The sequence below is a fragment of the Pelmatolapia mariae genome, linkage group LG22, assembly GCF_036321145.2.
Source record: "Pelmatolapia mariae isolate MD_Pm_ZW linkage group LG22, Pm_UMD_F_2, whole genome shotgun sequence".
Lineage (NCBI taxonomy): Eukaryota > Metazoa > Chordata > Actinopteri > Cichliformes > Cichlidae > Pelmatolapia > Pelmatolapia mariae.
The window spans coordinates 1,769,511-1,793,379 of NC_086245.2; the positions used below are offsets into that span (position 1 = coordinate 1,769,511).

At 41.2% G+C, this 23,869-nt stretch overlaps 1 protein-coding gene across 1 annotated transcript; it reads left to right on the forward strand.

Moving 5' to 3' along the window:
• Positions 1–753: 753 nt before the first annotated feature.
• On the forward strand, positions 754–21,933 carry LOC134619856 (uncharacterized). Its single transcript, XM_065470042.1, has 5 exons — positions 754–760; positions 865–1,103; positions 11,732–11,894; positions 20,632–20,739; positions 21,455–21,933. The coding sequence occupies exons 1-5, from the start codon at positions 754–756 to the stop codon at positions 21,778–21,780; spliced, it is 843 nt and encodes a 280-aa protein (XP_065326114.1). The 3' UTR covers positions 21,781–21,933.
• The last annotated feature ends 1,936 nt before the right edge of the window (positions 21,934–23,869 follow it).

The window sequence follows — 23,869 nt, forward strand, 5'->3', positions numbered from 1 at the left end:
AACTCATGTAGCATTTCATTGTAAGGCTCCGCTTATGTAATTTCTCAGGTTGTGTTTGTGTTGTGCTTGTGTTACTTTTCTAGGATCCAGCAGATCTGAGTCTAACGTTCATTCATAGTATGTCTAAGAGGCATTGAGTACATGACTGTTATTTGCTTCTGGCCTTTCCTTAGCGCATTGTGAAGTGCATCAACCTGTTGATCTAGTATTTGAAGTTATAGCCTAAGTCAGTCATACCTGCATTTATGTTATTACCACGAGTTAGTAAATCACGCTTAGCATCACTTTAATTTAAGTGTCACCCTGACATTCCTGTTATACTCTGTAAATAAAGTTTTGAAATTTTTGTATTCACTTTTGAGTGGTGTCTGCACCTGAGTCCCTTCACCTGTGTTGCCCTGCCGGCTGTGACACCCTGACTTTGGCACAAGTCATCTCTTTTTATGTGACATCCCCTTGCGATTAATACATGAACAGAATCGCCTTTCATGTGTCCCTGATTAGGCTTAATTGGTTTTATGTGTGAAGGCTTGCAGTGACGAAATAATAACTCCCCTCAAATGATAACGCAAAAGCAACGAGCCTTTTTTGAAAATGTAAGGAGTAGAAAGTAAAAAGTAGGAAAAAAAAGTAAAGTATGCAGCTCAAGCCCTTGCAACTGTTACAGTATATTAAAATTAGTCTTAGAGAGCTTTAAAGCATAATTTTTATTTTTTATGACAATTTTAATATTTATTATTCTTCTGTTATATGATGGAAGGTCACTCAGTGACTGGTGGAGCAGAAAAAACACCTGAAGGAAACTTCTTAACGGAGACAAACAACTTGTGGTTTCTGTCCTCTAATCTGATATTTGTTTTCTAGATGACACCCGCCCCACTCTGACAGTGTTGCCCCCCTCCATTAAGGAGCTGGAGAATGGGAAGGCCACATTAACATGTCTGGCCAACAAGGGCTTCCCCTCAGACTGGACTCTGTCCTGGAAGGTGGATGGAAGAAGCAGCAGTGACGAGGAGGAGAGCAGGAGCCCTGGTGTGCTGCAGAGTGACGGCCTGTATAGTTGGAGCAGCACCCTGAAGCTCTCTACATACCAGTGGATGAAGGTGGGCTCTGTGACCTGTGAGGCAACCCAGGGCTCCCAGACTCTGGTCTCAAAGATACTGAGCAGAGATCAGTGTTCACATTTGTGACCTGACTCACTGAGACTCTGCTGCTGCCCTCAGTCTGTTCTCTCTCTGTCTCTGTTTCACTCTGATTTCAAATGTCATGTTTTACTGCTTGTAGTATTGCTAATGATTTTAAAAAATAACAATAAAAAAAATCTTCAAATGGTGATTTTCATGTGTTTCAATTTAACTGTTGTTCTGTCTGAAAACCATCCTGAGGTTTCAGTAAGGACGTTTCCACAGATCAGCAAATCTGTCTCTGACACACATTTATGACACTCACATGTGCTGCATCACTTCACATCAAATTCTTGACTGTAGTTATTTATAAAAACTGACAAATAACAGAGAAAAATGAATTGCATCCACCAGCTTCACCCAGGTATGAGTAGTTTCTTTGTTGTAGTTTCCATCATGTATGACTGTGACGGCTTCCTCTGTTGGGTTTTACAGAAACAGTAAAAGATCACGACGAGTTTCTGGAACCTGTATTTGACTAATGATGACACACTTCCTCGCTTTCTTCAGTCAAAGACAGACTTTAGAAAAGATGAAACTAAACAGGAGATATAAACAGTGTGCAGTCCCTCATGAGGTGGGACACCTGGTTATCTTACTTATCTGCTCTTATTCATGTTTACTGGGGACAAAATACAGCATTTTTTATTTTATTTTTTTATATATTCATTTATTTACTTTAACAAGAAAGACAAGAAAGTTAATTTAAAAAGAGGCTTTTGCACATCTAGTGTTATATTTTTGGAAAAGTTTTGTGAGGCAGTTCTGCCCATTGATTCATCCAGTCATTGTCTTCTGCTTATACAAAGTGGTGGGTTGTGGTGTCAGTAGACTACAGATGCATCCTGGACTCTATTGTATTGATGGTCAAAGTCTGTGTTTGATCCATTGCCTGAAGTCCGGGATGCACAGGTTCTAGATAAATAAATGAGGATTTTGGAATTTTCTCTGTCTCTGTCTTTGTCACAGTATAATCAGGGTTAGGAGTGATGAAGATACACATTCTGACTGATTGTATGCTTGATGGTGGCAGATCATCCCAGAGTACAGGTCACTGCTCCAGGTTGAGTCACAGTGACTTCGGGCTTGGACTGGAATGAGAGAGTCAGTGACATCATCATTGTGCTGCTGGTGTGTGAGTGGCTCTGAAAGGCCTGGACAGCCACTGATCAACACTGGCCTCTTAACAGCTGTGAGCAGAGAGGCAGGACACATATGCAAACACACAGAGTCAGTCAGCTGCAGCTGTTTACAGCTCAGTGCTGACAGCATCACAATATATATTTACATTATTTCTTTAAACAATGTCTTTTAATTAAGAGTTTTTCCTTTTATACATATAAACAGAAAGAAAAGAAAAGGATCACAGATGATCTGTACATACGGGTTAAGTAGCCAGCACATTTTGGCTGTGAAATAAAAGGGAAAAAAAAGAAAAAAGGGAAATAAAGAGAAGAAAAAAAGAGAAATATAAACATATGTATGATATTTCGTAACGTAATCGCTGCAAAATAATCCCATTTATTCCCACCCAGGTCACTGCCCTAGACCTGTACACTATATTTCCACACCTGACATAAGAAAATTTGCTGAAAAATTCTTATAGATTTGAAATGCATCAAGAAAGGGACCCCACCTGCTTTGAAATTTCCCAGTAGAGTTCTGGAGTGAGTGTCTTATTTTTTCGGGTTTTAGAAACGCCATGAGGTCACATAACCACTGTTTGTGAGTGGGAGGGGCAGCGTCCCTCCACCTCATTAAGATTGCCCTCCTGGCTAACAGGGAACAGAATGATAACGTCTGTTTTTCAGAGGCCGGTAGAAGCACCTCATTCCCACTGATGCCAAACAGAGCAAGAAGGGGGCCAGGGCCCAGCGTTAGGGCGTTTACCCTGCCATAAGTAAGACGAGATGACAGAATCCAGCTCACTGAAAAAAGTGTTGGTAATGAAAATGGGTAAGGCCTGGAAAAGGTATAAAAATTTGGGTAGAATGGTCATTTTAATTGAATTGATACGTCCTAAATTTACATTATTTACAAGTATACTTTTTGATTAGATTAACCAATGAGCTCAAGGATTTAGATGAGAGATAAATATAAAGTGGACTAATTCATCTAATTGTATTTTAATGTGATTGATCTTTGACCTTTGAGTTTATGCATTTATTTTAAACAATGTTAAACCTGATGTCAGTGTTTGTGTTTTTATCTTTAGTACTGAAACCTTCTGTTGCCATGGTTCAGCAGTGATGCCTGTCTGTTGCCATAGTTACTGAGCTCAGAGTGGGAAATGAAAGATCAGCAGAGTTGAAACTTCTACTGAAATCCACAGCTGGCAGTCCTTCTCTGAGCAGTGGTTGGAGCTGCAGCAGGTGAAGGTCATGCTCGTGTCTGACCAACAAGGTCTTCTCCTCAGACTGGAGTCTGTCCTGGATGATAATCAGAGTATCGATGCTAGCTTCTAAAGTGTTTCTGTTTGAGTGCAGCTTGTTGAGTATTGCAGCATCGACAGCGATCAACTTGAAGGAAAATGATGACGGAGGAAAAAATATCTTTAACATTTTGGGAATATTATTCCACGTTAATACCCAGCAAAACCTTTTCTCATGGATGCCATTTTTGTTGTGGTACAGTGTCTCTATGTCAGGGACAGGATTACGAAGCATACGTGCCCTTACAGTGAAAACAGTGGCCCCTTGTGGTGACAACTAAAATACTGCCTCTCTGTTAGACAATAGTAACCATAATGCAGTTGAACACATTCTACAACATGAGTACACACAATGTATATCTTAGTACAGCTATTGGTCAGTTCTAGATGGTGAGGGTAAAGTCAGTCTCACACTGATTCCCACTGAAATGATCAGAAACTCCAGACTGTTGGTTTGATACATGAAGAGATTCATAGTTTCTCTGGGTTTCTGAAGGTAATTACTATGTGTGTTTCCATATTGACCATATACATTGTGTAATAACTGTTGTTATAACATGTTGTGGAGTAAAAAGAAAGTTAAAAAAATAAAATAAAACTTCCAGTTTAACCCTGTCTGGTCCAAGTCATCACTGAAGACTAAAGCAAACCCTAACTGTTCATCTTGACTCTAACACTTTATCAGAATCTGTGATTTTTAGCAGTCAGTGAACAAAAAGAAAGAACACAAATGACAAACATCAAAATATAATCCTGAGACCACCAAAAGTAACACCTTCAACTCACATCTATAAATCATTTCCATAGAAATTATGAATGGAATTGGTGGAAATGTGCAGACTATCAGGAATAAGTCTGCAGTATTGTGGGAAAAACTCTGAACAACCTATCAACAGGCCTGATATCCCATACTTCAAGCTTATTCCCCACAGGACACTCCAGGGGACAGAATCAAATATCTGCAAGTCCACTGAACTGAACTGCTGGGCAAACTCTCCATTCACCCTCGAGTGTCTTCAAAAGTGTAAAGAGCTGATCCTGTGATCCACAAACAGGACAACAGGACATATCTTAAGAAAGGAGAAATATGACTGATTCTAAGAAATTCTATTAATGAAGTCAAACTTACTAATGAAAAGATGTTAGTAGTTTAATTTAAATGCAGTGTGTGTGTGTGTGTGTGTGTCCTCAGTGAAGTGTATCAGTCTCTGCAGTATCTTCCAGCTGCAGCAGTCAGTTCAGTTTCTGTTCAGTCTGACTGAGGGAGGTTTTTGTACGACTGTTTTTCACTGTGTGAACACATACTGACTGTTGATCTCATGATAACTCTGACAGTAATAAACTGCTGCATCTTCAGCCTGGACTCCACTGATGGTCAGAGTGAAGTCAGAGTTTGATCCACTGCCTGTAAAGCGAGCTGGAATCCCTGAATATCGACTGCTAGCATAATAAATGAGCAGTTTAGGAATTCCTCCATCTTTCTGTTGGTACCAGGCTAAATACCTTCCAACATATACCCTCTGACTGGTCGTACACTTGATGGTCACAGATCCTCCCACAGCAGAGCTCTCTGCTCCAGGCTGAGTCACTGTGATCTGTCCTCTGGACTCTGAGGATACAGAGACAAAAACATAAAGCAGCTTCATGGTTTTGTGGGCTTCATTTCAGAGGGACAGATGTTGATAGAGGAGAGGAGTTTGATTCTCTGGACTTTACCTGTGAAGCAGCAGCAGAGGAGAGTCCAGATGAGGACGCAGATCAAAGTCATGTTTTTGATGAGGAGGATTTCTGTGGCTTCTGTTGTGATGAAGGACAGCTGTCAGTCATCCAGTGTTCAACTCTCAGGACTATAAACTCTCCCAGAGCACTGGAGCATGGTGCTGCTGATGCAAAGTGCCTCTCTATGGAAATCATCTGACTGACTCACACATTTTATGATGTTGTTTTTCTTTGTATAAAAAAAAAATTGAGAAATACAAATATTCAGTTCAATCCAAATTGTTGATCAGTCTCTTCATCTGTATATTAGTTCATATCATATTAGGTGGAGGTAATTATGGTGAACAATGCTAACGTACAAACTTAATGTCCAACTATTTTCTTGTATTCTGTAACAACTCTCGATATTGTTATTTTTGGTCAGATAAAAATGTGAGGAACATGATAGCATATAGATCTGTCTCTCTTATTATTGTTTTCTTTTACTGTTTTCAGACAGTAAACATTTGTTCTATAAATAGATTCTGATTCCATCGGTCAGCTCTCTGACAGCACTTCCATTCTGCACATCTCTAGATCCTTCCTCAGGTTCGTTTGTACAGCAGGATGTTCTTCCTTAATGTATTAATAATATGAAGGACAGCTGTCTTCAACATAACATACTGTTTCCCTCTCAGTGATTCCTGATTGATTAAATAATTCATGGCATCTTGTGGAAGAACATAAATTTGATTTCCACCAGTGAAAAATGTGAAACGCTATAAACAGAGAAAACATTTTAGACACATTTCTAACAAAGATGATTTTAATTGAAGAAGCTTGTCGGATGAGAGGTGAAACATCTTGAAGAAACTTAAAGAAGTCCAGCTGTTTTCTTTTCAAGCTCCTTACACTACCATGATCTGGATGACTGAGGACCTGCAGATCAATGATCTGACTCACACAGAGACTTGGATCAATCTGATGATTTCTATCATTGGATCAATCACTTCATGATAATATTGACCAACAGTGTCCAATTATTATTATTATTATTATTATTATTATTATTATTATTAATAATAATAATAATAATAATAATAATAATAATAATAATAATAATAACAATAATAATAATAATATTAGACCAGTACATGTACTCCTTTCAAAACACCCAAGGACACTTTACAGAACAAATAAGACAAGCATAAAAGCAGGAAATGAACACAATAATAAAACAAAGTAAGAGCATGGAGTAGTTATACAGAGTAGGCTATCTTGAACAGGTGGGTTTTGAGGGTGGACTTAAAAAGGGGGAAAGAACTGATGTTTCTGAGGTCAGGGGGTGAGGAATTCCAAAGTCGAGGGGCAGAGCAACTAAAAGCCCCGCCCCCCATGGTAATAAGACGAAATGAAGGAACAGAAAGAAGAAGAGAAGAGGAGGATCTGAGGCACCGGGATGGGATGGACATCTGTACCAAATCAGAGAGATATGGTGGGGAGAGAGAATGAATAGCCTTAAATGTGTAAAGGAATATTTTAAATTAATGCGGAGTTGAACCGGGAGCCAGTGAAGCTGCTTCAGGATAGGGGTGATGTGGTGAGTAGAGGGAGTCCTAGTAATAATACGGGCAGCAGAGTTCTGGACACATTGAAGCTTGTTGATGGATTTTTGTGTCCGGCCAAATAAGAGTGAGTTACAGTAGTCAGTCCGAGAGGTAACGAGACTATGGACGAGAATAGCAGTGGCATGTGGAGTGAGGAAGGGGCGGAGGCGGTTGATGTTACGGAGTTGGAAATATGCTGAGCGAGTGATATTATTGATGTGAGAGTTAAAGGATAATGTACTGTCAAGACATTCGACTTATTTGTGTTGAAATTGTTCCTTTCTGAATGTCTGTTATTTAAACCCACTTAATTTTCCTACAACATTATTTTTTTCATACCATTTTAATGCTCTTTAAAGAAGTTAAACATTTTCCACTTTTATTTTTATATTCACATCACATGTGCCCTTTTTACAAGTTGGCTCTCTGTGTTTTGAGGGTCAAAAGCTTCGTCCAGCACTATGTCTGGACTGAAATATTGAGAACTGACGTAGAAGAGCAGAGGGTCTCTTTTTGCTGCATGCTTACGCATCACACTAGAAAACGGTTAGAAGGATATTTTCTGGTCCAAAGGGAGTCCGAACAGAATGTCCCGAAATAGATAAATAGAATCAGTATCAGGATAATATTAAATAATCAAGGCTGGGCAGGCAGGTGTTTTTGTCTCTGTCATTCCAGGAAAAGGAGCTGATAATGAGGGAGGTGAGAGGAGAAGGAGGCTCGAAGGGAGACAACAGGGTCTTTCTGAGGTTCCTGTTTGAAAATGACATGCCCAAAACGAATAGAGTATTTCTCTTCAATTACAAACTCTGTGTAGACAATCTTGGTATCAAATAAAGCCGACACGTGCTTAGACTGTTCTTCCCATTCTATGCAAGGTCACCTGGGTTGGCTGGAAGACTGTTTACTTAGCCTGGCAGGGCGAAGGACACTGTCTCAGCTGAACTCTGGACACACACATACACACACACATATACTGATACGCAGTCACTCATCCCCCCTCCCTTTCCAAACGCCTTCGATGCTTGTTCCCTCCTGGAGAACACGGCTGGTCTGGGCCCAGCGCTGGAATAATAGCGCAGGGCAGGATGGCTGCTGTGTTTGCTTCGGATTACTCCTCAGCCCCTGCCCATCCCTGTTGCTTTTCACGTGCTCAAAAATGTTGTGATGTGGACATTTATGTGCTTTCTGTGCAGAGGAGTTTTTTTGTTTTCTGTTCTCATGCTGTCCTCCCATAGGAGCCCAGCATGAGTAGAGGCCTCTTTTTTTCACTCTTGGACTTTCCCATTGTATTGTACATTTCAGTGTTTTTCCGTAATACTACCAATCTCCGACCTGTCTCCCCATGTGATGCCTGCATTGTGTATGCAAGGTCGGGGTGTAAAGGTGTAAATATTACAGCAGATGTTACTGTATCAAAGTTACTGAGGTGGGAACACAGAAAAAGTACGTAGATTTTTTTCCTTGCCCAATTTATTTTTGGATTGTATTGCATATAACCATTTTCAAAATATGCTTCACTAGCAAATAAACTCCAGAAAGCCAGTGATTAACATTTGAACATCATCTGTGCAAAGACTGATGCTGCTGAAGTGAAACACAGAAATGTTACAGTGGGTTGTATAAACTCATAATCAGGCATTTTGCCAATTGAACAGCAGAATTGATCTAACTAAAGATGCTTGTTTCGAGAATATTTTGAAATGAGCTACAGAGAAATTGCATGCATAAGTCTTGATTATCATATTTGACTTTTTTGACATATTTGTGATCTTCTTTTGCAGCTGGTTCAGTGAATTTTGATCAGAGCGTGAAGAATCTGTGAGATCTCTGCTTTTGAAAAATGTTTCATTTTCCTGTTAGATGCTGAGGAGTGAACATGGGGTTCAACTTGTGTTTATGCAAACTTTGCAAAATGACATAACTGTTCTTTTAATTGTTTGTTGTTTTCACTGTGTTTGGTGGTTATAGAAATGGTTTATATGAGCTTTTAGCTGAGATTCAAAGCAAATAAAGTTATATTTTTTCCTGTAACAACCACAAACATGTGTATTGAATCATATTTCATAACTTTAAATGTAAATATAAATTGTCAATTTTAAAATCCTATGCACAAGTTTTGCAAACAACAAAGTTATTTGCAGCCATTTACCTTTTACCCTTTTTTTTTTTTTTTTTTTTTGCCTGTCCCATTTGGTTCTTTAGCCGTCAGAATTGTTGTCTGAAGACCAACAAGAATACCCAATGGATTTACTTTGCCAAATGGATCATCATGGCTTTGCCGTATTGGTCCATTTGATCAACCTTTGTTGTTATTATTTATTTTATTTTATTTTCAGTTGTTACAGACGGGACAGACATGACTGAGGGATAGGAAAGGGAGAAAGAAAGATGAAGGAAAAGAAAAACAGAAGGGAAGAGGGACAGTAAGAAAGGGCAATTAAAAAGAGAAAGAAGAGAAAAAAAATCTCCTGGATCACCTGTTGAGAGAAAAAGAAGAGAAAACAAGCAAAAAAAAAAAAACAGAGCAACATACTAAACACAACACCATCATGTTAATCTAGCTAAGTGTAAACAGCAGTAAATACTAAATGTTGAATGTTGTTGTGTAGCAAGCAGGACCGACAGCTCACATTGTGCTTGGAAATAGCAGCCAATAAAGGTGTAGTTTATGTCTACGAACAGTGAACACCCGTGTGCACACCCGTGTGGATCAGCGCGCTTGTATTCAAAAGATTTCCCCATGTAATGGTCTGCTAGAGGGTGTAGAGGGCCATAGCCCCGTCCCCCAGGGCATGAAGCAGGCATGGAGGAGATCCAGGCCCCAGTCATCCAGAGGCCCCAGAGTGCGAGAGCCCAAGGAGGACCACCGGAGGGGCATCCGTGCCACCCTCCTGGGAAGAGCTGAGGAGAGCCCCAGATGAGGGGTCACCCAGTAGCCACGGAGCAGAAGCCAGAGGGGGCTGCACTAGCGTGCCCGCCGGCTCTGCCGGCAGCCAGCTGTGCCAGAGTGAACTGAGCCGCAGAGGCCCAGAGGCCGGAGGCCCGAGGGACCCCTTGCCCCGGAAGAGGCCTGACCGAGCAACAGGCACCAGGCCCCGCTAAGTAGTCACCGGGAGTGAGCTGGTACATACCTGAGCGCCCAGCCCCGGACACCAAGAACCACCAACGCACCAACCCCTGAGGGCATCAGTTACCGGCAGGGAGTGTGGTGAGGGGAGATAGGCCTTTGGAGGGCCTGGGAGTTCCCAGAGAGGTGGAGTGTAAGACCCGACCTGACATATAAACACAGACAAACAGGCACACACAGACACAAACATGCATTCCCACCCTCATGCACACATATACAAATACTCAGCACTCACCCAACGTAAGGATAGACATACATGGACACTGTACACACAATCACACTCCCCAAACACTCTCTATACCCCGGGTCCAGGTACCCTCGCCCCTGGAGGGGGAAACGGCACCTAGACCCAGGAGATGTTACCCTTTCCCCCGGGGTGGAGGCAAGCATACCGCCTCCCAGCCCCCCCGCCCCGATGGCCAGCAGAGAACAGGGGTGTGTGAAGACCCCAAACCACCCTCCTCTCGCTCATGTGTAGTGTTGCTGTGTGTTGTTCTAAGGTGCATTTAAAACACGGGAGAGCATGGTGCTGCTGCCAGAGAGCAGCAGGTGTTAGCACGGCCCGTCCCGAGAATCCTCAATGTCTACATGGATTTAAAATTGAGAGGTGGGCACCGGCGCCAGAGGTGGGGTTGAATACACAGACCGTCCACTGGACGCTGTTAACGTACCCACCCTCAAGGCCCTATATGTATGTGTTATGAGAGTGTGAGTAATGTGGATGTCTAAGTTGTGAAATAAAATTGAGGCACAGGTGGCCAGAAGGGCACGGGGGGGGGGAAATGCCTCCCCTGCACCCTGGTGACACACCCGCACCCCAAGGCGCTACTTGTGTGGGTGGGTGTGTTGGAGCGGGAAGAGGGAGGCAGCCGGGGATGGGGAGGAAAAGAAGGGAGGAGCAAGATGCCCCTCCCTGGGGCCAGCTCCCCAGCTCCCCCGCTGACCCCAGTAGGCACCCCCGTCCTTTGGCACCCACCAAGGCAAGGGAGCCCAGGCCCATCCAGATTAGGGTCTACGGCAGCAAGACTGCCCAGCCCCACAGGACCCGGGGCAGCCCACCCGACCCCACCGCAGAGGAAACTGTACCCGCCCTAACATTCAATCATCTCCCAGACTGCACAAGACAGTGGACACCCAGGTTAAGTTTATTCTCCACCTCTCTTATGACTCTCCTTCACGTGCAGAGTGGACTCCTGCAAGGATGGAACAAACTCCCTGTCAGTTGAAGAGCCCTCTAGTTAGGCCGATGCGCCAGAGGCCCCCTGCGCCAGGGCTGAGCCCCCGTGCACCCACCCGCCCACAACCTCGGCGACACACCAACAAGGACCTAAGACCCCAAGGCCTTTTTAAAGCTCTTTAAAGAAGTTAAACATTTTCCACTTTTATTTTTATATTCACATCACATGTGCCCTTTTTACAAGTTGGCTCTCTGTGTTTTGAGGGTCAAAAGCTTCGTCCAGCACTATGTCTGGACTGAAATATTGAGAACTGATGTAGAAGAGCAGAGGGTCTCTTTTTGCTGCATGCTTACGCATCACACTAGAAAACGGTTAGAAGGATATTTTCTGGTCCAAAGGGAGTCCGAACAGAATGTCCCGAAATAGATAAATAGAATCAGTATCAGGATAATATTAAATAATCAAGGCTGGGCAGGCAGGTGTTTTTGTCTCTGTCATTCCAGGAAAAGGAGCTGATAATGAGGGAGGTGAGAGGAGAAGGAGGCTTGAAGGGAGACAACAGGGTCTTTCTGAGCCAGAGCCCTAGCACGGAGGCGAAGCACCCCCGAACCCCAAGCCCCCACGCCTGCCCCGGATCCACTCAGGGGCAGCCAGGCTACCAGGCCAGTAACCTACGTCCGCCAGCACAGACCCTCCCCCAGCCCTGCTGCACGCAGCCACAAGGAGAACACCCTCTAAGAGCAACCAGAGCCACTAACCAGGTTATGACCACAACCCCTGGGTTAAGCCCTCCAGGGATAACGTCCCTAGGGATTCTCCAGACGCCCTAAGCCTGTCCCTACCTCCACATCAACCACAATGGCGAAGGTGGGACCAAACCACGACCCCCCACCCCCACTAGGTGATGCAGCCAATCAAAGGCTGCATCATTTGATTGGCTTTGACTAATGTGGTGGCAGAGGCTGTCTCGAGACTAATATGATCTATTAGATGGTTTCTATATTGGCTAGAATTAAGATTATTTTTATTTTTCCAGTTCATGAGGACCGTTTTCTTGGCAATGCATAGGGCAGTAAAAACCATGTGGACTGTATTAGTTTCTCTAGTGACATCATCCAATTTGCCCAACAAGCACACTAAAGGGGAGGTTGGAATTTTACATTTCAGACACTTTGATAAGTCTTTACATATCCAACTCAACTTGACTGAGGTTAAATTTCTTTTTTACTATGGATTTAATTTGTTGATATTCTAAAAATCTTCTCTTGTTGATCCCATATTGTGTAACTAGTCTGTCAAATGGAATAAAGTCTGTTCCTTCTAATATATGTTCTAAGTATTTGATTCCTTTACCACTCCATTCTGGAAAATTAATCATATTACGTTTTGTAATATGTCAGGGTTATTCCAGATGTTTGCATGGGACTAATGAAGACTCCGTTATTTTTAGAAACTCCCACCATGCTGTCAGAGAAGAGCTGATGTTGATGCTTTTAAAGCATTCATGTCTTTTGATGTTTGAGCTGATAAATGGTAGGTCTGAAATCTCTAGATTATTGCATAGTGCCTGTTCAACATCTAGCCAGGGCTCATCTAAGAAGGTACATTTTAACCATCCTGAGATGTACTGAAGCCTGTTGGCTAAGAAATATTGTTGAAAATTAGGCAGATCTTATCCTCCTTTATCCTTGGTTCTTTGAAGCATTTTTAAGCTGATACGCGGGGGTTTATCTTTCCAAAGGAATTTAGAAATATATGAATCCAGAGATCTGAACCAATCTTGTGATGGTTTGTTCGGGATCATTAAAAATAAGTAATTTATTTTTGGCAAGATCATCATTTTTATAGTGGCGACCCTTCCTATGAGTGATATGGGTAGAGATTTCCATCTAGTCAGATCGCCTTCTACTTTCTTTAGAAGTAGGATGTGGTTTAATTTAGTTAAGTCTGAAAGCTTAGGAGAGACATTAATACCTAAATATTTAATATTTCCAGATTGTAGTGGGGCAGAAGAAGAATTATGGAAGGAGCAGTTAATTGGAAGAACTGTAGATTTTGACCAGTTAATTGAATAATCTGAAACTCTTGAAAACCAGTTTATTAGAGTAATTACCTCAGAAAGGTTGGTTTGTGAGTTTTGGAGAAATAGCAACACATCATCCGCATAAAGGCTGATTTTATGTTCTACATTCTTACATTTTATGCCCTTAATTGTTGTAGCCTGTCTAAATGCTGCTGCTAGTGGTTCGATAAAAATTGCAAAAAGTTAGGGGGAGAGTGGGCATCCCTGCCTGGTGCCCCTCAGGAGACAGAAGCTGAAGGATGTCTGGTCATTTGTTCTGACACAAGCTGTTGGGGAATTATATAACGTTCTTTGCCAGTTTATGAAAGAGTTTCCAAAACCAAATTTGTGTAAAGTTGCAAATAAAAATTTCCAGTTAACTCTGTCAAACGCTTTTTCTGCATCTAGAGATAATATTGTGTTTTCAATGTTTTTACTGCATGAGTAGTCTATTAAATTAAGTAATCTGCGTGTATTTGTTGATGAGTGCCTACCTTTTATGAAACCAGTTTGGTCAGGATGAATTAAGAGGGGGGTTATTTTCTCTAATCTTTTTGAGAGGGCTTTGCAGATTATTTTGAGGTCTACATTTATAAGGGATATTGGACAATAGCTTGAGGGAAATAAAGGGTCTTTGCCTGGTTTTAGCAGGAGACTAATGTTGGCAGAAATTATATTTGGTGGTAGTCTGCCATTTTCCTTGATTTCCAACAACATTCCGTGGAATACTGGTGCCAAAATTGTCCAGAATTCTTTGTAGAATTCGGCAGGGTAGCCGTCAGGACCTGGAGCCTTATTATTGGGCATACTTATCAGGGCTTCCTGGAGTTCACCTGGCGTCAGTGGCGAATCCAGTGCCATTGCTTGACTGTCTAGTAATTTTGGAAGAGTTACGTTGTCAAGAAACAAATCAATTTGTGGTGAATATAGAGTTTCATAGAAATCCCAAAAAATGTTGTTTATTCTTCCAGGGTCATATATTGTGTTTCCAGATAAATCTTTAACAGCACATATAGTTGTTTTTTCTTTATTTATTTTTAACTGGCTAGCTAGAAATCGACCTGATTTGTTACTGTGTTCAAAATTCTGCAAGCGAAGTCTTTGTACTAGGAATTGTGGTTTTTTTATTAATAATTTCTTTTAATTCTAGTTTTGTTTTGCATATTTTGTTCATTATTTCTTGATCTTGGTCGCACACGTAGGCTTCTTCTAAGGATTTGATACTTTTTTCTAGTTCCTGAATATTTTTGTTTTCTTCTTTCTTTTTGGGTGATGAGAAAGAAATTATTTTACCCTTTTGTAATAACCATTTCAAACTATTTACATAACAATCAGGTGTTCTGCATTAAATAATATGTCACACAAATTATTTGTGCCACTCCAAAAAAAAAAAAATTTCTGTCCACTATAAAGGAGAACATCACAGCCTGATACCTGCAGGCCTGATTGCAGCAGGTGTATCACTCCTGTTTTCTACCTGGAGACAGCAGTCGCCTCATTGTTCTGACACACAACACAAAACTATCCACAACAGTACACACTAACTACACAAGACAACACATTAACTACACACTACAAACACGCTAAACGTCACAAATCTCACATCTCAAAGCTCGCTCTTTCTCTTTTTCTCTCTCTCTCGCTGTCACTCCTAAAATATCACCCTCTTCCTACCAAATGTCATGTTGCCATATCATTTTTTGATTGGTAGACATGGTACATTTTTCCACCAACACGAACGGGCTGGGTTTTTTGGGGGGGTTTTTTTGGTCATAAGCAGAGAGTGCTTGCTAGCGCTGTCCTTAGACTGTAAACGTGATGAAACTATTCAGGAAAAACACGCGTATATATTGTTTATCATGACTCTGGTTTTACGCGGCCTATCAACAAAATTTAAAAGCTGGTATATATCACCTTGTTGCTTTGTCATCTTAAAGTGGTCATGTGATTGACTTACCACGACTACTTTATTCTTCCTCAGTCAAACAGCAGCACTCATGCAATTGTTTTGCCCCCTAGCTCCAGGTGTTGTGCCAAAAAGTGATCGTAATTGCCGTCTGCGGGAGCGCGCCCAGCTGCTTAAAGCTATAGCGCCCTGATTATTTACAGTTACTTCCGTGCAACTGATATAAGATGCAGTGAGGTGACGCCGTTACTCGTAACGCCGTTATTCCCATCACTGCTCAAGAGGTAGATGCAGCCTCATATGCTGATGGAGAGACTTGCCTCTCATTTTAAACTTCCAGACCAAAACTTAAACTTTCTTAGTGAAAGAGTCAACAGGTTCTCATTAACGGACAAATGTAGGATTATGTTGAGCTCTGCTTCACCTCAGGCCTGTGTTCTGTTACCTGTTACCTGTTATTTCATTATTGTGGTGGAGGTGAGGTCTTTGGCTCCACTGCAGGGGAGGGGTGGTGCAGCAAGCTCGAGGAGCAGTAATCACACTACACAAGAAAACACTACACAGAGACGCAGACAGAATAACACACGCAACTCAAACAATACATATGACAACAAATCCTTAAACACAGATAAACAGAAACATGAAACTAATAATAATCTATCATCATCATAATCATCACCACCACCACCAGTACTACAGGAATAATCCATCATTCAAAAATAAACCAAAACATAACAACTCAAAATGCTGGGTCGAACCGACCCAGAACCGTGACAATGATCTTCTTTTGCAGCTGGTTAAGTGAATTTTGATCAGAGCGTGAAGAATCTGTGAGACCTCTGCTTTTGCAAATTGTTTCATTTTCCTGATTAGATGTGGAGGAGTGAACATGGGGTTCAACTTGTGTTTACGCAAGTTTTGCAAAATGACATAACTGCTCTTTTAATTGTTTGTTTTCACTGTGTTTGGTGGTAGGAGAAATGATTTATATGAGCTTTTAGCTGAGATTCTGAGGTTTCAGTGGATACCACACATGCTGGTATGTACATAGCCGACCTCGTGTTACAGCTAATGAAACAGAATCACCCCCCTTTGCCCCCAGTACCAGTGGCGTTGGGGCTCAAGAGGTAGATGCAGCCTCATATGCTGAGTGAGAGACTTGTCTCTCATTTTAAACTTCCTACCAAAACTTAAACTTTCTTAGTGAAAGGGTCAACAGGTTCTCCTTAATGGACAAATGTAGGATTGTGTTGAGCTCTGCTTCACCTCAGGCCTGTGTTCTGTTATCACTTATTTCATTATTGTGGTGGAGGTGAGGTCTTTGGCTCCACTGCAGGGGAGGGGTGGTGCAGCAAGCTCGAGGAGCAGTAATCACACTCTCACCTTTTTTCAGTGACACCGGGACCTGAGGTGAACGGTGGAGACAACTGCAAAGCTGTCTGGTCAGAGTCAGAACAGAAAGAAAAACTGTGTGTGCTGTAAATAAAACTCTCCTCAAGCACGCTGCGCCTCTCGAGTCATGACGGAGGTTTACAGTTATGTACACCAACAGCTGCAGGACTTATGAGAACAGATTTATAATCAGTCTTTCTGATGACACCGTCCTCTTTTGTGAAGTGATTTGTGAAATGATCTAATGATAAATATTTGAACCTAAATGGTTTCAGAAGCTGTAACAGTGAGAAGGAAGTCAATGTTATTCATGGACTGGACGTCCAGATTGTACCAAGATATTTGTAACTCAGCACAATCTTTGAACGTCAGCTCAAGTTCAATGTGAACAGAGTCCATCGTAAAACAGGAATAAGAGAGAATAAATAATTGTTAAGAAGGCTGAACTCTTATAATGTTAATAAAAAAACGTTTAGTTTAACTTTATACAAAGGAACCTGGAGGCCAGCACGTGGATGTGGACCCAAACACAGATTCAATCACAGGAAGTCGGGATAAAGTTCCCTCACAAGCTTTATTATGCAACACAATAATAAACAATGGCACCGGAGAAGATTTCTTAGCGTGGGGATCACAAAGTGAAGGTTTTGGCAGGTGGAGTGGAGGTCGCTCCAGTGGGAGCGATGTTGGCTGGGTGAGCTGGATGGATGAGTGTTTTGAGCTCAACATGATTAATCCAGTGATCCAGAACAGTTGAAGGCAGGAGAGCAGACAGGTGATGAAACATGAGTCCGTGAACATGAAGCAGCATGAGCATGACCAGCGTAAAGGTAGGTATGCAAACTGCTGATAATGTGACTGATGGATCTGAGAAGCTACTGAGAGCACAAGGAGAACAAGGAAAGTTAAACACAGCACGAGATGCAAAGGTGGCCTGTAACCAATGTTCCCTCTAATTTTTCACGTGTCTGAGCGAACACACAAACTCCCTGAGCGATCCCTTAGACCACTGTGAGCGACATCAGACGTGTGCACTGTGGTCACGCCAGCATCGAATCCATCCAAGTTACATGGTGTATTAAAATGATCAAATTACAGCGTTTACATTTATGTTAGACTACTTTTAATTAACTGCTTTAGCCCACTTACAATGAAAATGTAAAAAATCTAGTCATTGACCTGTGTAGTATGTTAACACTATTGGAAGTAAAAATAACTTGAACTCCAATTTCGAAAACACAACTTTCTTTTTTTTTTTTTTTTTTTTTTTTTTTTATAAAGCTCTGACTTGTATTATGAGTATGAGTCTGTGGTCTGGGAGAGAGTCCTGTAACTCTCTGTCTGCAAAATATAGTATATAACGACCAATGCTGGGCAATTAATTATATAGTTACTTCTTCAAAAAAGTAACTGAGTTTGGCAAACAACTAAGTTTTTTGCAGCTTTTTTTTTTAAATGCAGCCAAGGCGTTTTTAAATAAACATTTCAAACTATTTACAGAACAATCAGCTGTTCTGCATCAAATCTGATGCCACACAAATTATTTGTGCCACTCCAAAAAATAATTTCTGTCCACTATGAGATAAAGGAGAACAAAAGCCTGATACCTGCAGGCCTGACAACAGGAGACGTATCACTCCTGTAACACCTGTAACATTCAGCAGTCGCCTCATTGTTCTGACACACACAACAAAACTATTGACTACACTACACACTAACTACACAAGATTTGCGCTAAACGTCTCAAATCTCTCACATCTCAAAACACCGCTGTCACTCCTAAAACTTCCTCCCGTTTCTTAACAACTAGATGCCGCGTTGCCATATCATTTTTTGATTGGTCGACATGGTACTTTTTTGGACGAATAGGAAAGGAAGAGGGGGGTGGGGTTTGTTTTTGCTCACAGGTGGAGAGGGCTTTTTTCTTATAAAACGCCGTTTTTACCGTTTCTTCCCGCAGTAAACATAAAGAACGATAGTGTTCAGGAAGAAAAGCAAACATTGCAGATATTTTTATCATAACTCTGGTTTTACGTGGCCTATCAACACAATTTAAAAACTGGTATAAAGTCCACACTTTTTCCGTCAGTTGTTCCGTCTGTCCTGCTCACATCTCCAATGGTTGTACACGTTGTCATTAACGTGGCTTCACTCCACATCAGCCACGCCGTTTTGCCAGCTCAAACACCGGTGTCGGCACATAAGGACGCTGTCATAGCCTGTCAACGACGTTGATTGGCTGCGTATATACGCATTATTGGCTGAACTATAGGATAAGGTGGCATCGTTCTAATCCCATATGGGAGCAGCCAGTCACTCACTGACTAACACTGCAAAACAGAATTGTTAAAGTATTAATTTTAATTTCAATTGAGGTTAGATTTTGTTGTGCGCAACGCAGATTTTCTGTGCGCAGAGACCGTGCCAGCAGTGCGCAATTGCGCACGTGCGCAGCTTAGAGGGAACATTGCCTGTAACTGTCACTTCCTGCGGGGGGCAGATCGTGTGGCGTGTGTGTGGAGGACCCAGGTGTGGACACAGACGAGGAGACAGAAGAATTCCAACAAAAAGCGAGCCTGTATTTGTCTGAGACTCAGGAACAGAAAACCAGGCGAGAACAAAACTTTAAGCAAAACTAAACTTAAACCATACTGGTGAAAAATTGAAATGACTATAATTTAATATGAACATGATGCAGCAGAACATGAAAGCTCTGAAATATCTATGAGAAGCAGAAACATGAACATGTCCTGCGCCACATCATGAAAGACCCGAGGTGACAAGAAGGGTGAGGAAACAGACGGCATGATGAGGAACGAATGGAAACACACAGACTAAACACACAAGAGGTGATCATGGGAAGTGGAAACACATGAGGAAACAGCTGACACAAATGCACATAATGACACACTGGGGAGATATAAAACTAAGCACACTGACCAAGGGAAACACAGCACCTTTACAAAATAAAACAGGAAACATAGACAAGACAATACCAGCTTAACAGACTTGGCACACATGGTAAACTAGACAAGAACCCAAACACAGAAACCAAGGAGACAATGATAAATAATGGCTAACTTTAACTTCAACTAAAAGTTAAATAGGAATAACACATGAACTATAATCACAAATCTAACATAAGACGAATACAAAATACACTCAGAGCGCTGGGTCAGAAACCCAGCCAGTGACAGTAACTAACATGTTTTGAGCAGACGGAGCAGCAAAGAAGAGATGTCGATGCTGGTCTTAAATACTGCCGCTTGTCCTGGATCACAGTCAGGTGAGCATAGCAGGTGTGCTGACGAGGGCTCTGCCCAGAGGTGGAAGCACAGAGACATCATGAAAAAAACAGCCAACTCACCCTGACCATGACACTTTTAATGTCCATTTATAGAAAGTTATTTCTTGAACTGCTGGTTCAGTATTTTATTTATAACTACCTGCTCCAAAACCACGGAGGTCAGGCAGAGAGATTTGTGTTCACTCTGAAAATGAAGAAGGACAAAAACATTATTATCCATCCTGAACGTGTTTTGTCATCTGAGTTCAGGAAGTTGTTCTCAGGTCACCGTTACCTTGTACCTCAGTGTAGAACAAACACAAACTTCAAATCCTTCATTCCCTCAGCTGTTAGATTCCTGAACGCTGACAGGAGTCATTTAGATGAATGTTTCTGTGATTGTTCATTTTGAGACATTTACCCTTCATATTCTATTTATTTATTTTTAACATTTTTGTTCATTTTGATGTATTTATTTACTTTGTCCTTGACCTCATTGCTTGTTTATCTCTGCCTTGACCTGCAACAGTGCTTGTGATTATTGTTTAAAGACTGTAGGCTGTGTGAGTTTGACCATGTGAGCAGGTAGTGTGGGAAAGCTGCAAACACATTTTGGAATTAATAAAATTATCTGAACTGTGAATCTAATTTTAAAAATGCAACTCATAAAAACAGGTTGCACTGTTTCTTGTTTCAGTTTTTATTTTTATAAAATGATACAAACAGTGAATTATTTAGTTGAGTTTGTTTGTTTCAGAGTCAGAGAGCCGTGTCTCTCTACAGTCAGAGGTTTTTGTACGGCGGCTCAATGAGTTTGTATCACTGTGGTACACGTTCGGTGGAGGAACCAGACTGGATGTTAACTGTAAGTACATTTGACTCATTTATGAAGCTAAAACCTGTATCATTAAGGTTAATTTCATTTTCTTCAACATGAAGACTTCATGTTTCTCATAAATATAAAATCTAATATCAGTGTAAATTTTGAATTTAGACTTAAATTGTCTTGTGCATTTATTTTTACTGGAAATTAAACTTTTAAAACGTTTTTTTCTTGAAGAAAAGTAGAAAAAGTTTATATATTTTACATTTCCATAAAAGTTTTGTCTTCGACCTTTTGCTGCAAATAATGTGACGTCCATTTAAAATTAATAGTTCTTACAGATTTAACATTATTAACAACACATTAACAGTGAGCTGTCTGAGGTTTGATCATTTTATCAATTTTAAAGTGTGATTAAGTACAGTTATTTTTATTTGTCCCAAATAGACCAAAAACAAGTCTATGTTTTTTTTCTTTTTTACATAATAAATTGTTTATGACAAAATTCTCACATTTTAATTTTTGTTTGTTTTCTAATTATAAAACTAATAAATTATTCAAACATAACACACACGAGAACATCAGAAGTCAAAGAAACGCTTTAATATTTTTATCTTTGATACTGAAACTCGTCTGTTGCCATGGTTCAGCAATGAAGCCTGTCTGTTACCATGGTTACCAAGCTCAGAGAGGGAAGTGAAACAACTGGAGAGCAAACTCCCAGTTTCTCTAACATCTGTTCTCTCTCTCTCTGCAGTGGGTCGAGTCCCCCCCTCCCTGACCGTGCTGGCGCCCTCTAGTGAGGAGCTGCAGCAGGGGAAGGCTACAGTCATGTGTGTGGCCAACAAGGGCTTCCCCTCAGACTGGAGGCTGTCCTGGAAGGTGGATGGAAGAAGCAGCAGTGGAGAGGAGAGCAGGAGCCCCGGGGCGCTGCAGAATGACGGCCACTACAGCTGGAGCAGCACCCTGAGGCTCCCTGCAGACCAGTGGGAGAAGGTGGGCTCTGTGACCTGTGAGGCCACCCAGGGCTCCCACACTCCACTCTCACAGACTCTGATGACAGACCAGTGTTCCCAGTCCTGAGCTGAGTCACTGGGACTCTGATACTGGCTTTAGTCTGCAGCTTCTCTCAGTCTGCTCCCTCTGTGTCTGTATTGCTTTGATAGTTTTCATGTTTTCATGCTTGTGGCACTGTTGATGGTTTTAATACTTCAAATAAAAACTGAGGTCTTCAAATAGTGGTTTTCATGTGTTTCCATTCAGCTGCTCTTCTGTCTGATAATCATCCTTCAGGTTCAGCAGTGATGCTTCCATACACTGAAAATCTCTCCTTCAGTAACTTTTACTGACAGCATCACATGTGCTGTATCACATCAGACTGTAAATGTAAAAAAAAGAAATAATAATAATTCATGAATAAATAAAGCAATAAGTCAATAAATAAAGTCACAGCCAACATTTGCTCCCTGCTATATATAGTTTTAAAATCTTTTTCGTTGTGTAGCTTCATTTCCTGTTGGGTGTAGCAGAGGCAGCAAAAGATGGTGACAGATTACTGTAACCTGCATGTGACCCATGATGAGACCCTTCTTTATTTTATTCAATGTTATTAAATAAAAGTCAAACATAAAAAATAATATTTTTCTAAAAGTGATAAACTCTAAAATGAATTCATGTTTCATGTGTGTTATTTGAAGTTTAATTCTGTGTGTGTGTGTGTGTGTGTGTGTGTGTGTGTGTGTGTGTGTGTCCTCAGTGAAGTGTATCAGTCTCTGCAGTATCTTCCAGCTGCAGCAGTCACTTCATTTTCTGTTCAGTCTGACTGAGGGAGGTTTTTGTACGACTGTTTTTCACATACTGACTGTTGATAACATGATCACTCTGACAGTAATAAACTGCTGCATCTTCAGCCTGGACTCCACTGATGGTCAGAGTGAAGTCAGAGTTTGATCCACTGCCTGTAAAATGAGCTGGAATCCCTAATGCTCGACTGCTAGCATAGTAAATGAGCAGTTTAGGAACTCCTCCATCTTTCTGTTGGTACCAGGCTAAAAGGTTGGAGCTATAAACATCCTGACTGGTCCTACACTTGATGTTCACAGTTCCTCCCACAGCAGAGCTCACTGCTCCAGGCTGAGTCACTGTGATCTGTCCTCTGGACTCTGAGGATACAGAGACAAAAACATAAAGCAGCTTCATGGTTTTGTGGGCTTCATTTCAGAGGGACAGATGTTGATAAAGGAGAGGAGTTTGATTCTCTGGACTTTACCTGTGAAGCAGCAGCAGAGGAGAGTCCAGATGAGGACGCAGATCAAAGTCATGTTTTTGATGAGGAGGATTTCTGTGGCTTCTGTTGTGATGAAGGACAGCTGTCAGTCATCCAGTGTTCAACTCTCAGGACTATAAACTCTCCCAGAGCACTGGAGCATGGTGCTGCTGATGCAAAGTGCCTCTCTATGGAAATCATCTGACTGAATAGAAGAACTTGTCATTTCAAAAAATAAAATTAAGTGATAAAAAAAGGAAGGATACTCGCTGTCAATTCTAATTTCTTACATATCAGGACATTAAGAAATAAAGAAAACATTCTTCACCTTGTTAGAAAATTATTTAAATAGAATGTCAGATGAGGTAAGATGCTCATATATTTGAAAACAGCGTTCATAATCAATCAATAGTCTGTGATAACTTGAAATAATCAGTTTCATTATGACTTCATCATTTCTGATATCATTTTAGAGGAATTTTGGCCTACTGCTCTTTCTGCTCTTTACAGCATTGCCTCAATTCATTGAGGTTTGCAGGCATTCATTTGTGCAAAGCTGTCATCACAGCATTTCAGTGGGACTGAGATCTGGTAGTTGTCTGGGCTATTGCAACACCTTGATATTGTTTCCTTTTTCAGTCATTCTGTTCTAGATTTGCTGTTGTGTTTGGGATTATTGTCCTATTTTGTGGCCCAATTTCAGCCAAACTTTAAACAAATGTGCTCCCAGACTCTACTCTCAGGAGAGACCAGTGTCCACACTCCTGAAGAGGCATGCTGGGATTCTGATACTGCTCACACACTACCAGTGTTCAGTGTGATGAGTTACAACACAATGTGTAACTTTTATCACATTATGTTTTTTATTGACACAGCAATGTGTACTGTATGTCATGGTCTGGGTGA

Coding starts and splice junctions, on each gene's coding strand:
- LOC134619856 (XM_065470042.1), top strand. Junction 1,104..11,731: donor CTACATACCAGTGGATGAAG/GTGGGCTCTGTG, acceptor CTGTCATTCCAG/GAAAAGGAGCTGATAATGAG. Junction 11,895..20,631: donor GCAGCCAGGCTACCAGGCCA/GTAACCTACGTC, acceptor TGTTTGTTTCAG/AGTCAGAGAGCCGTGTCTCT.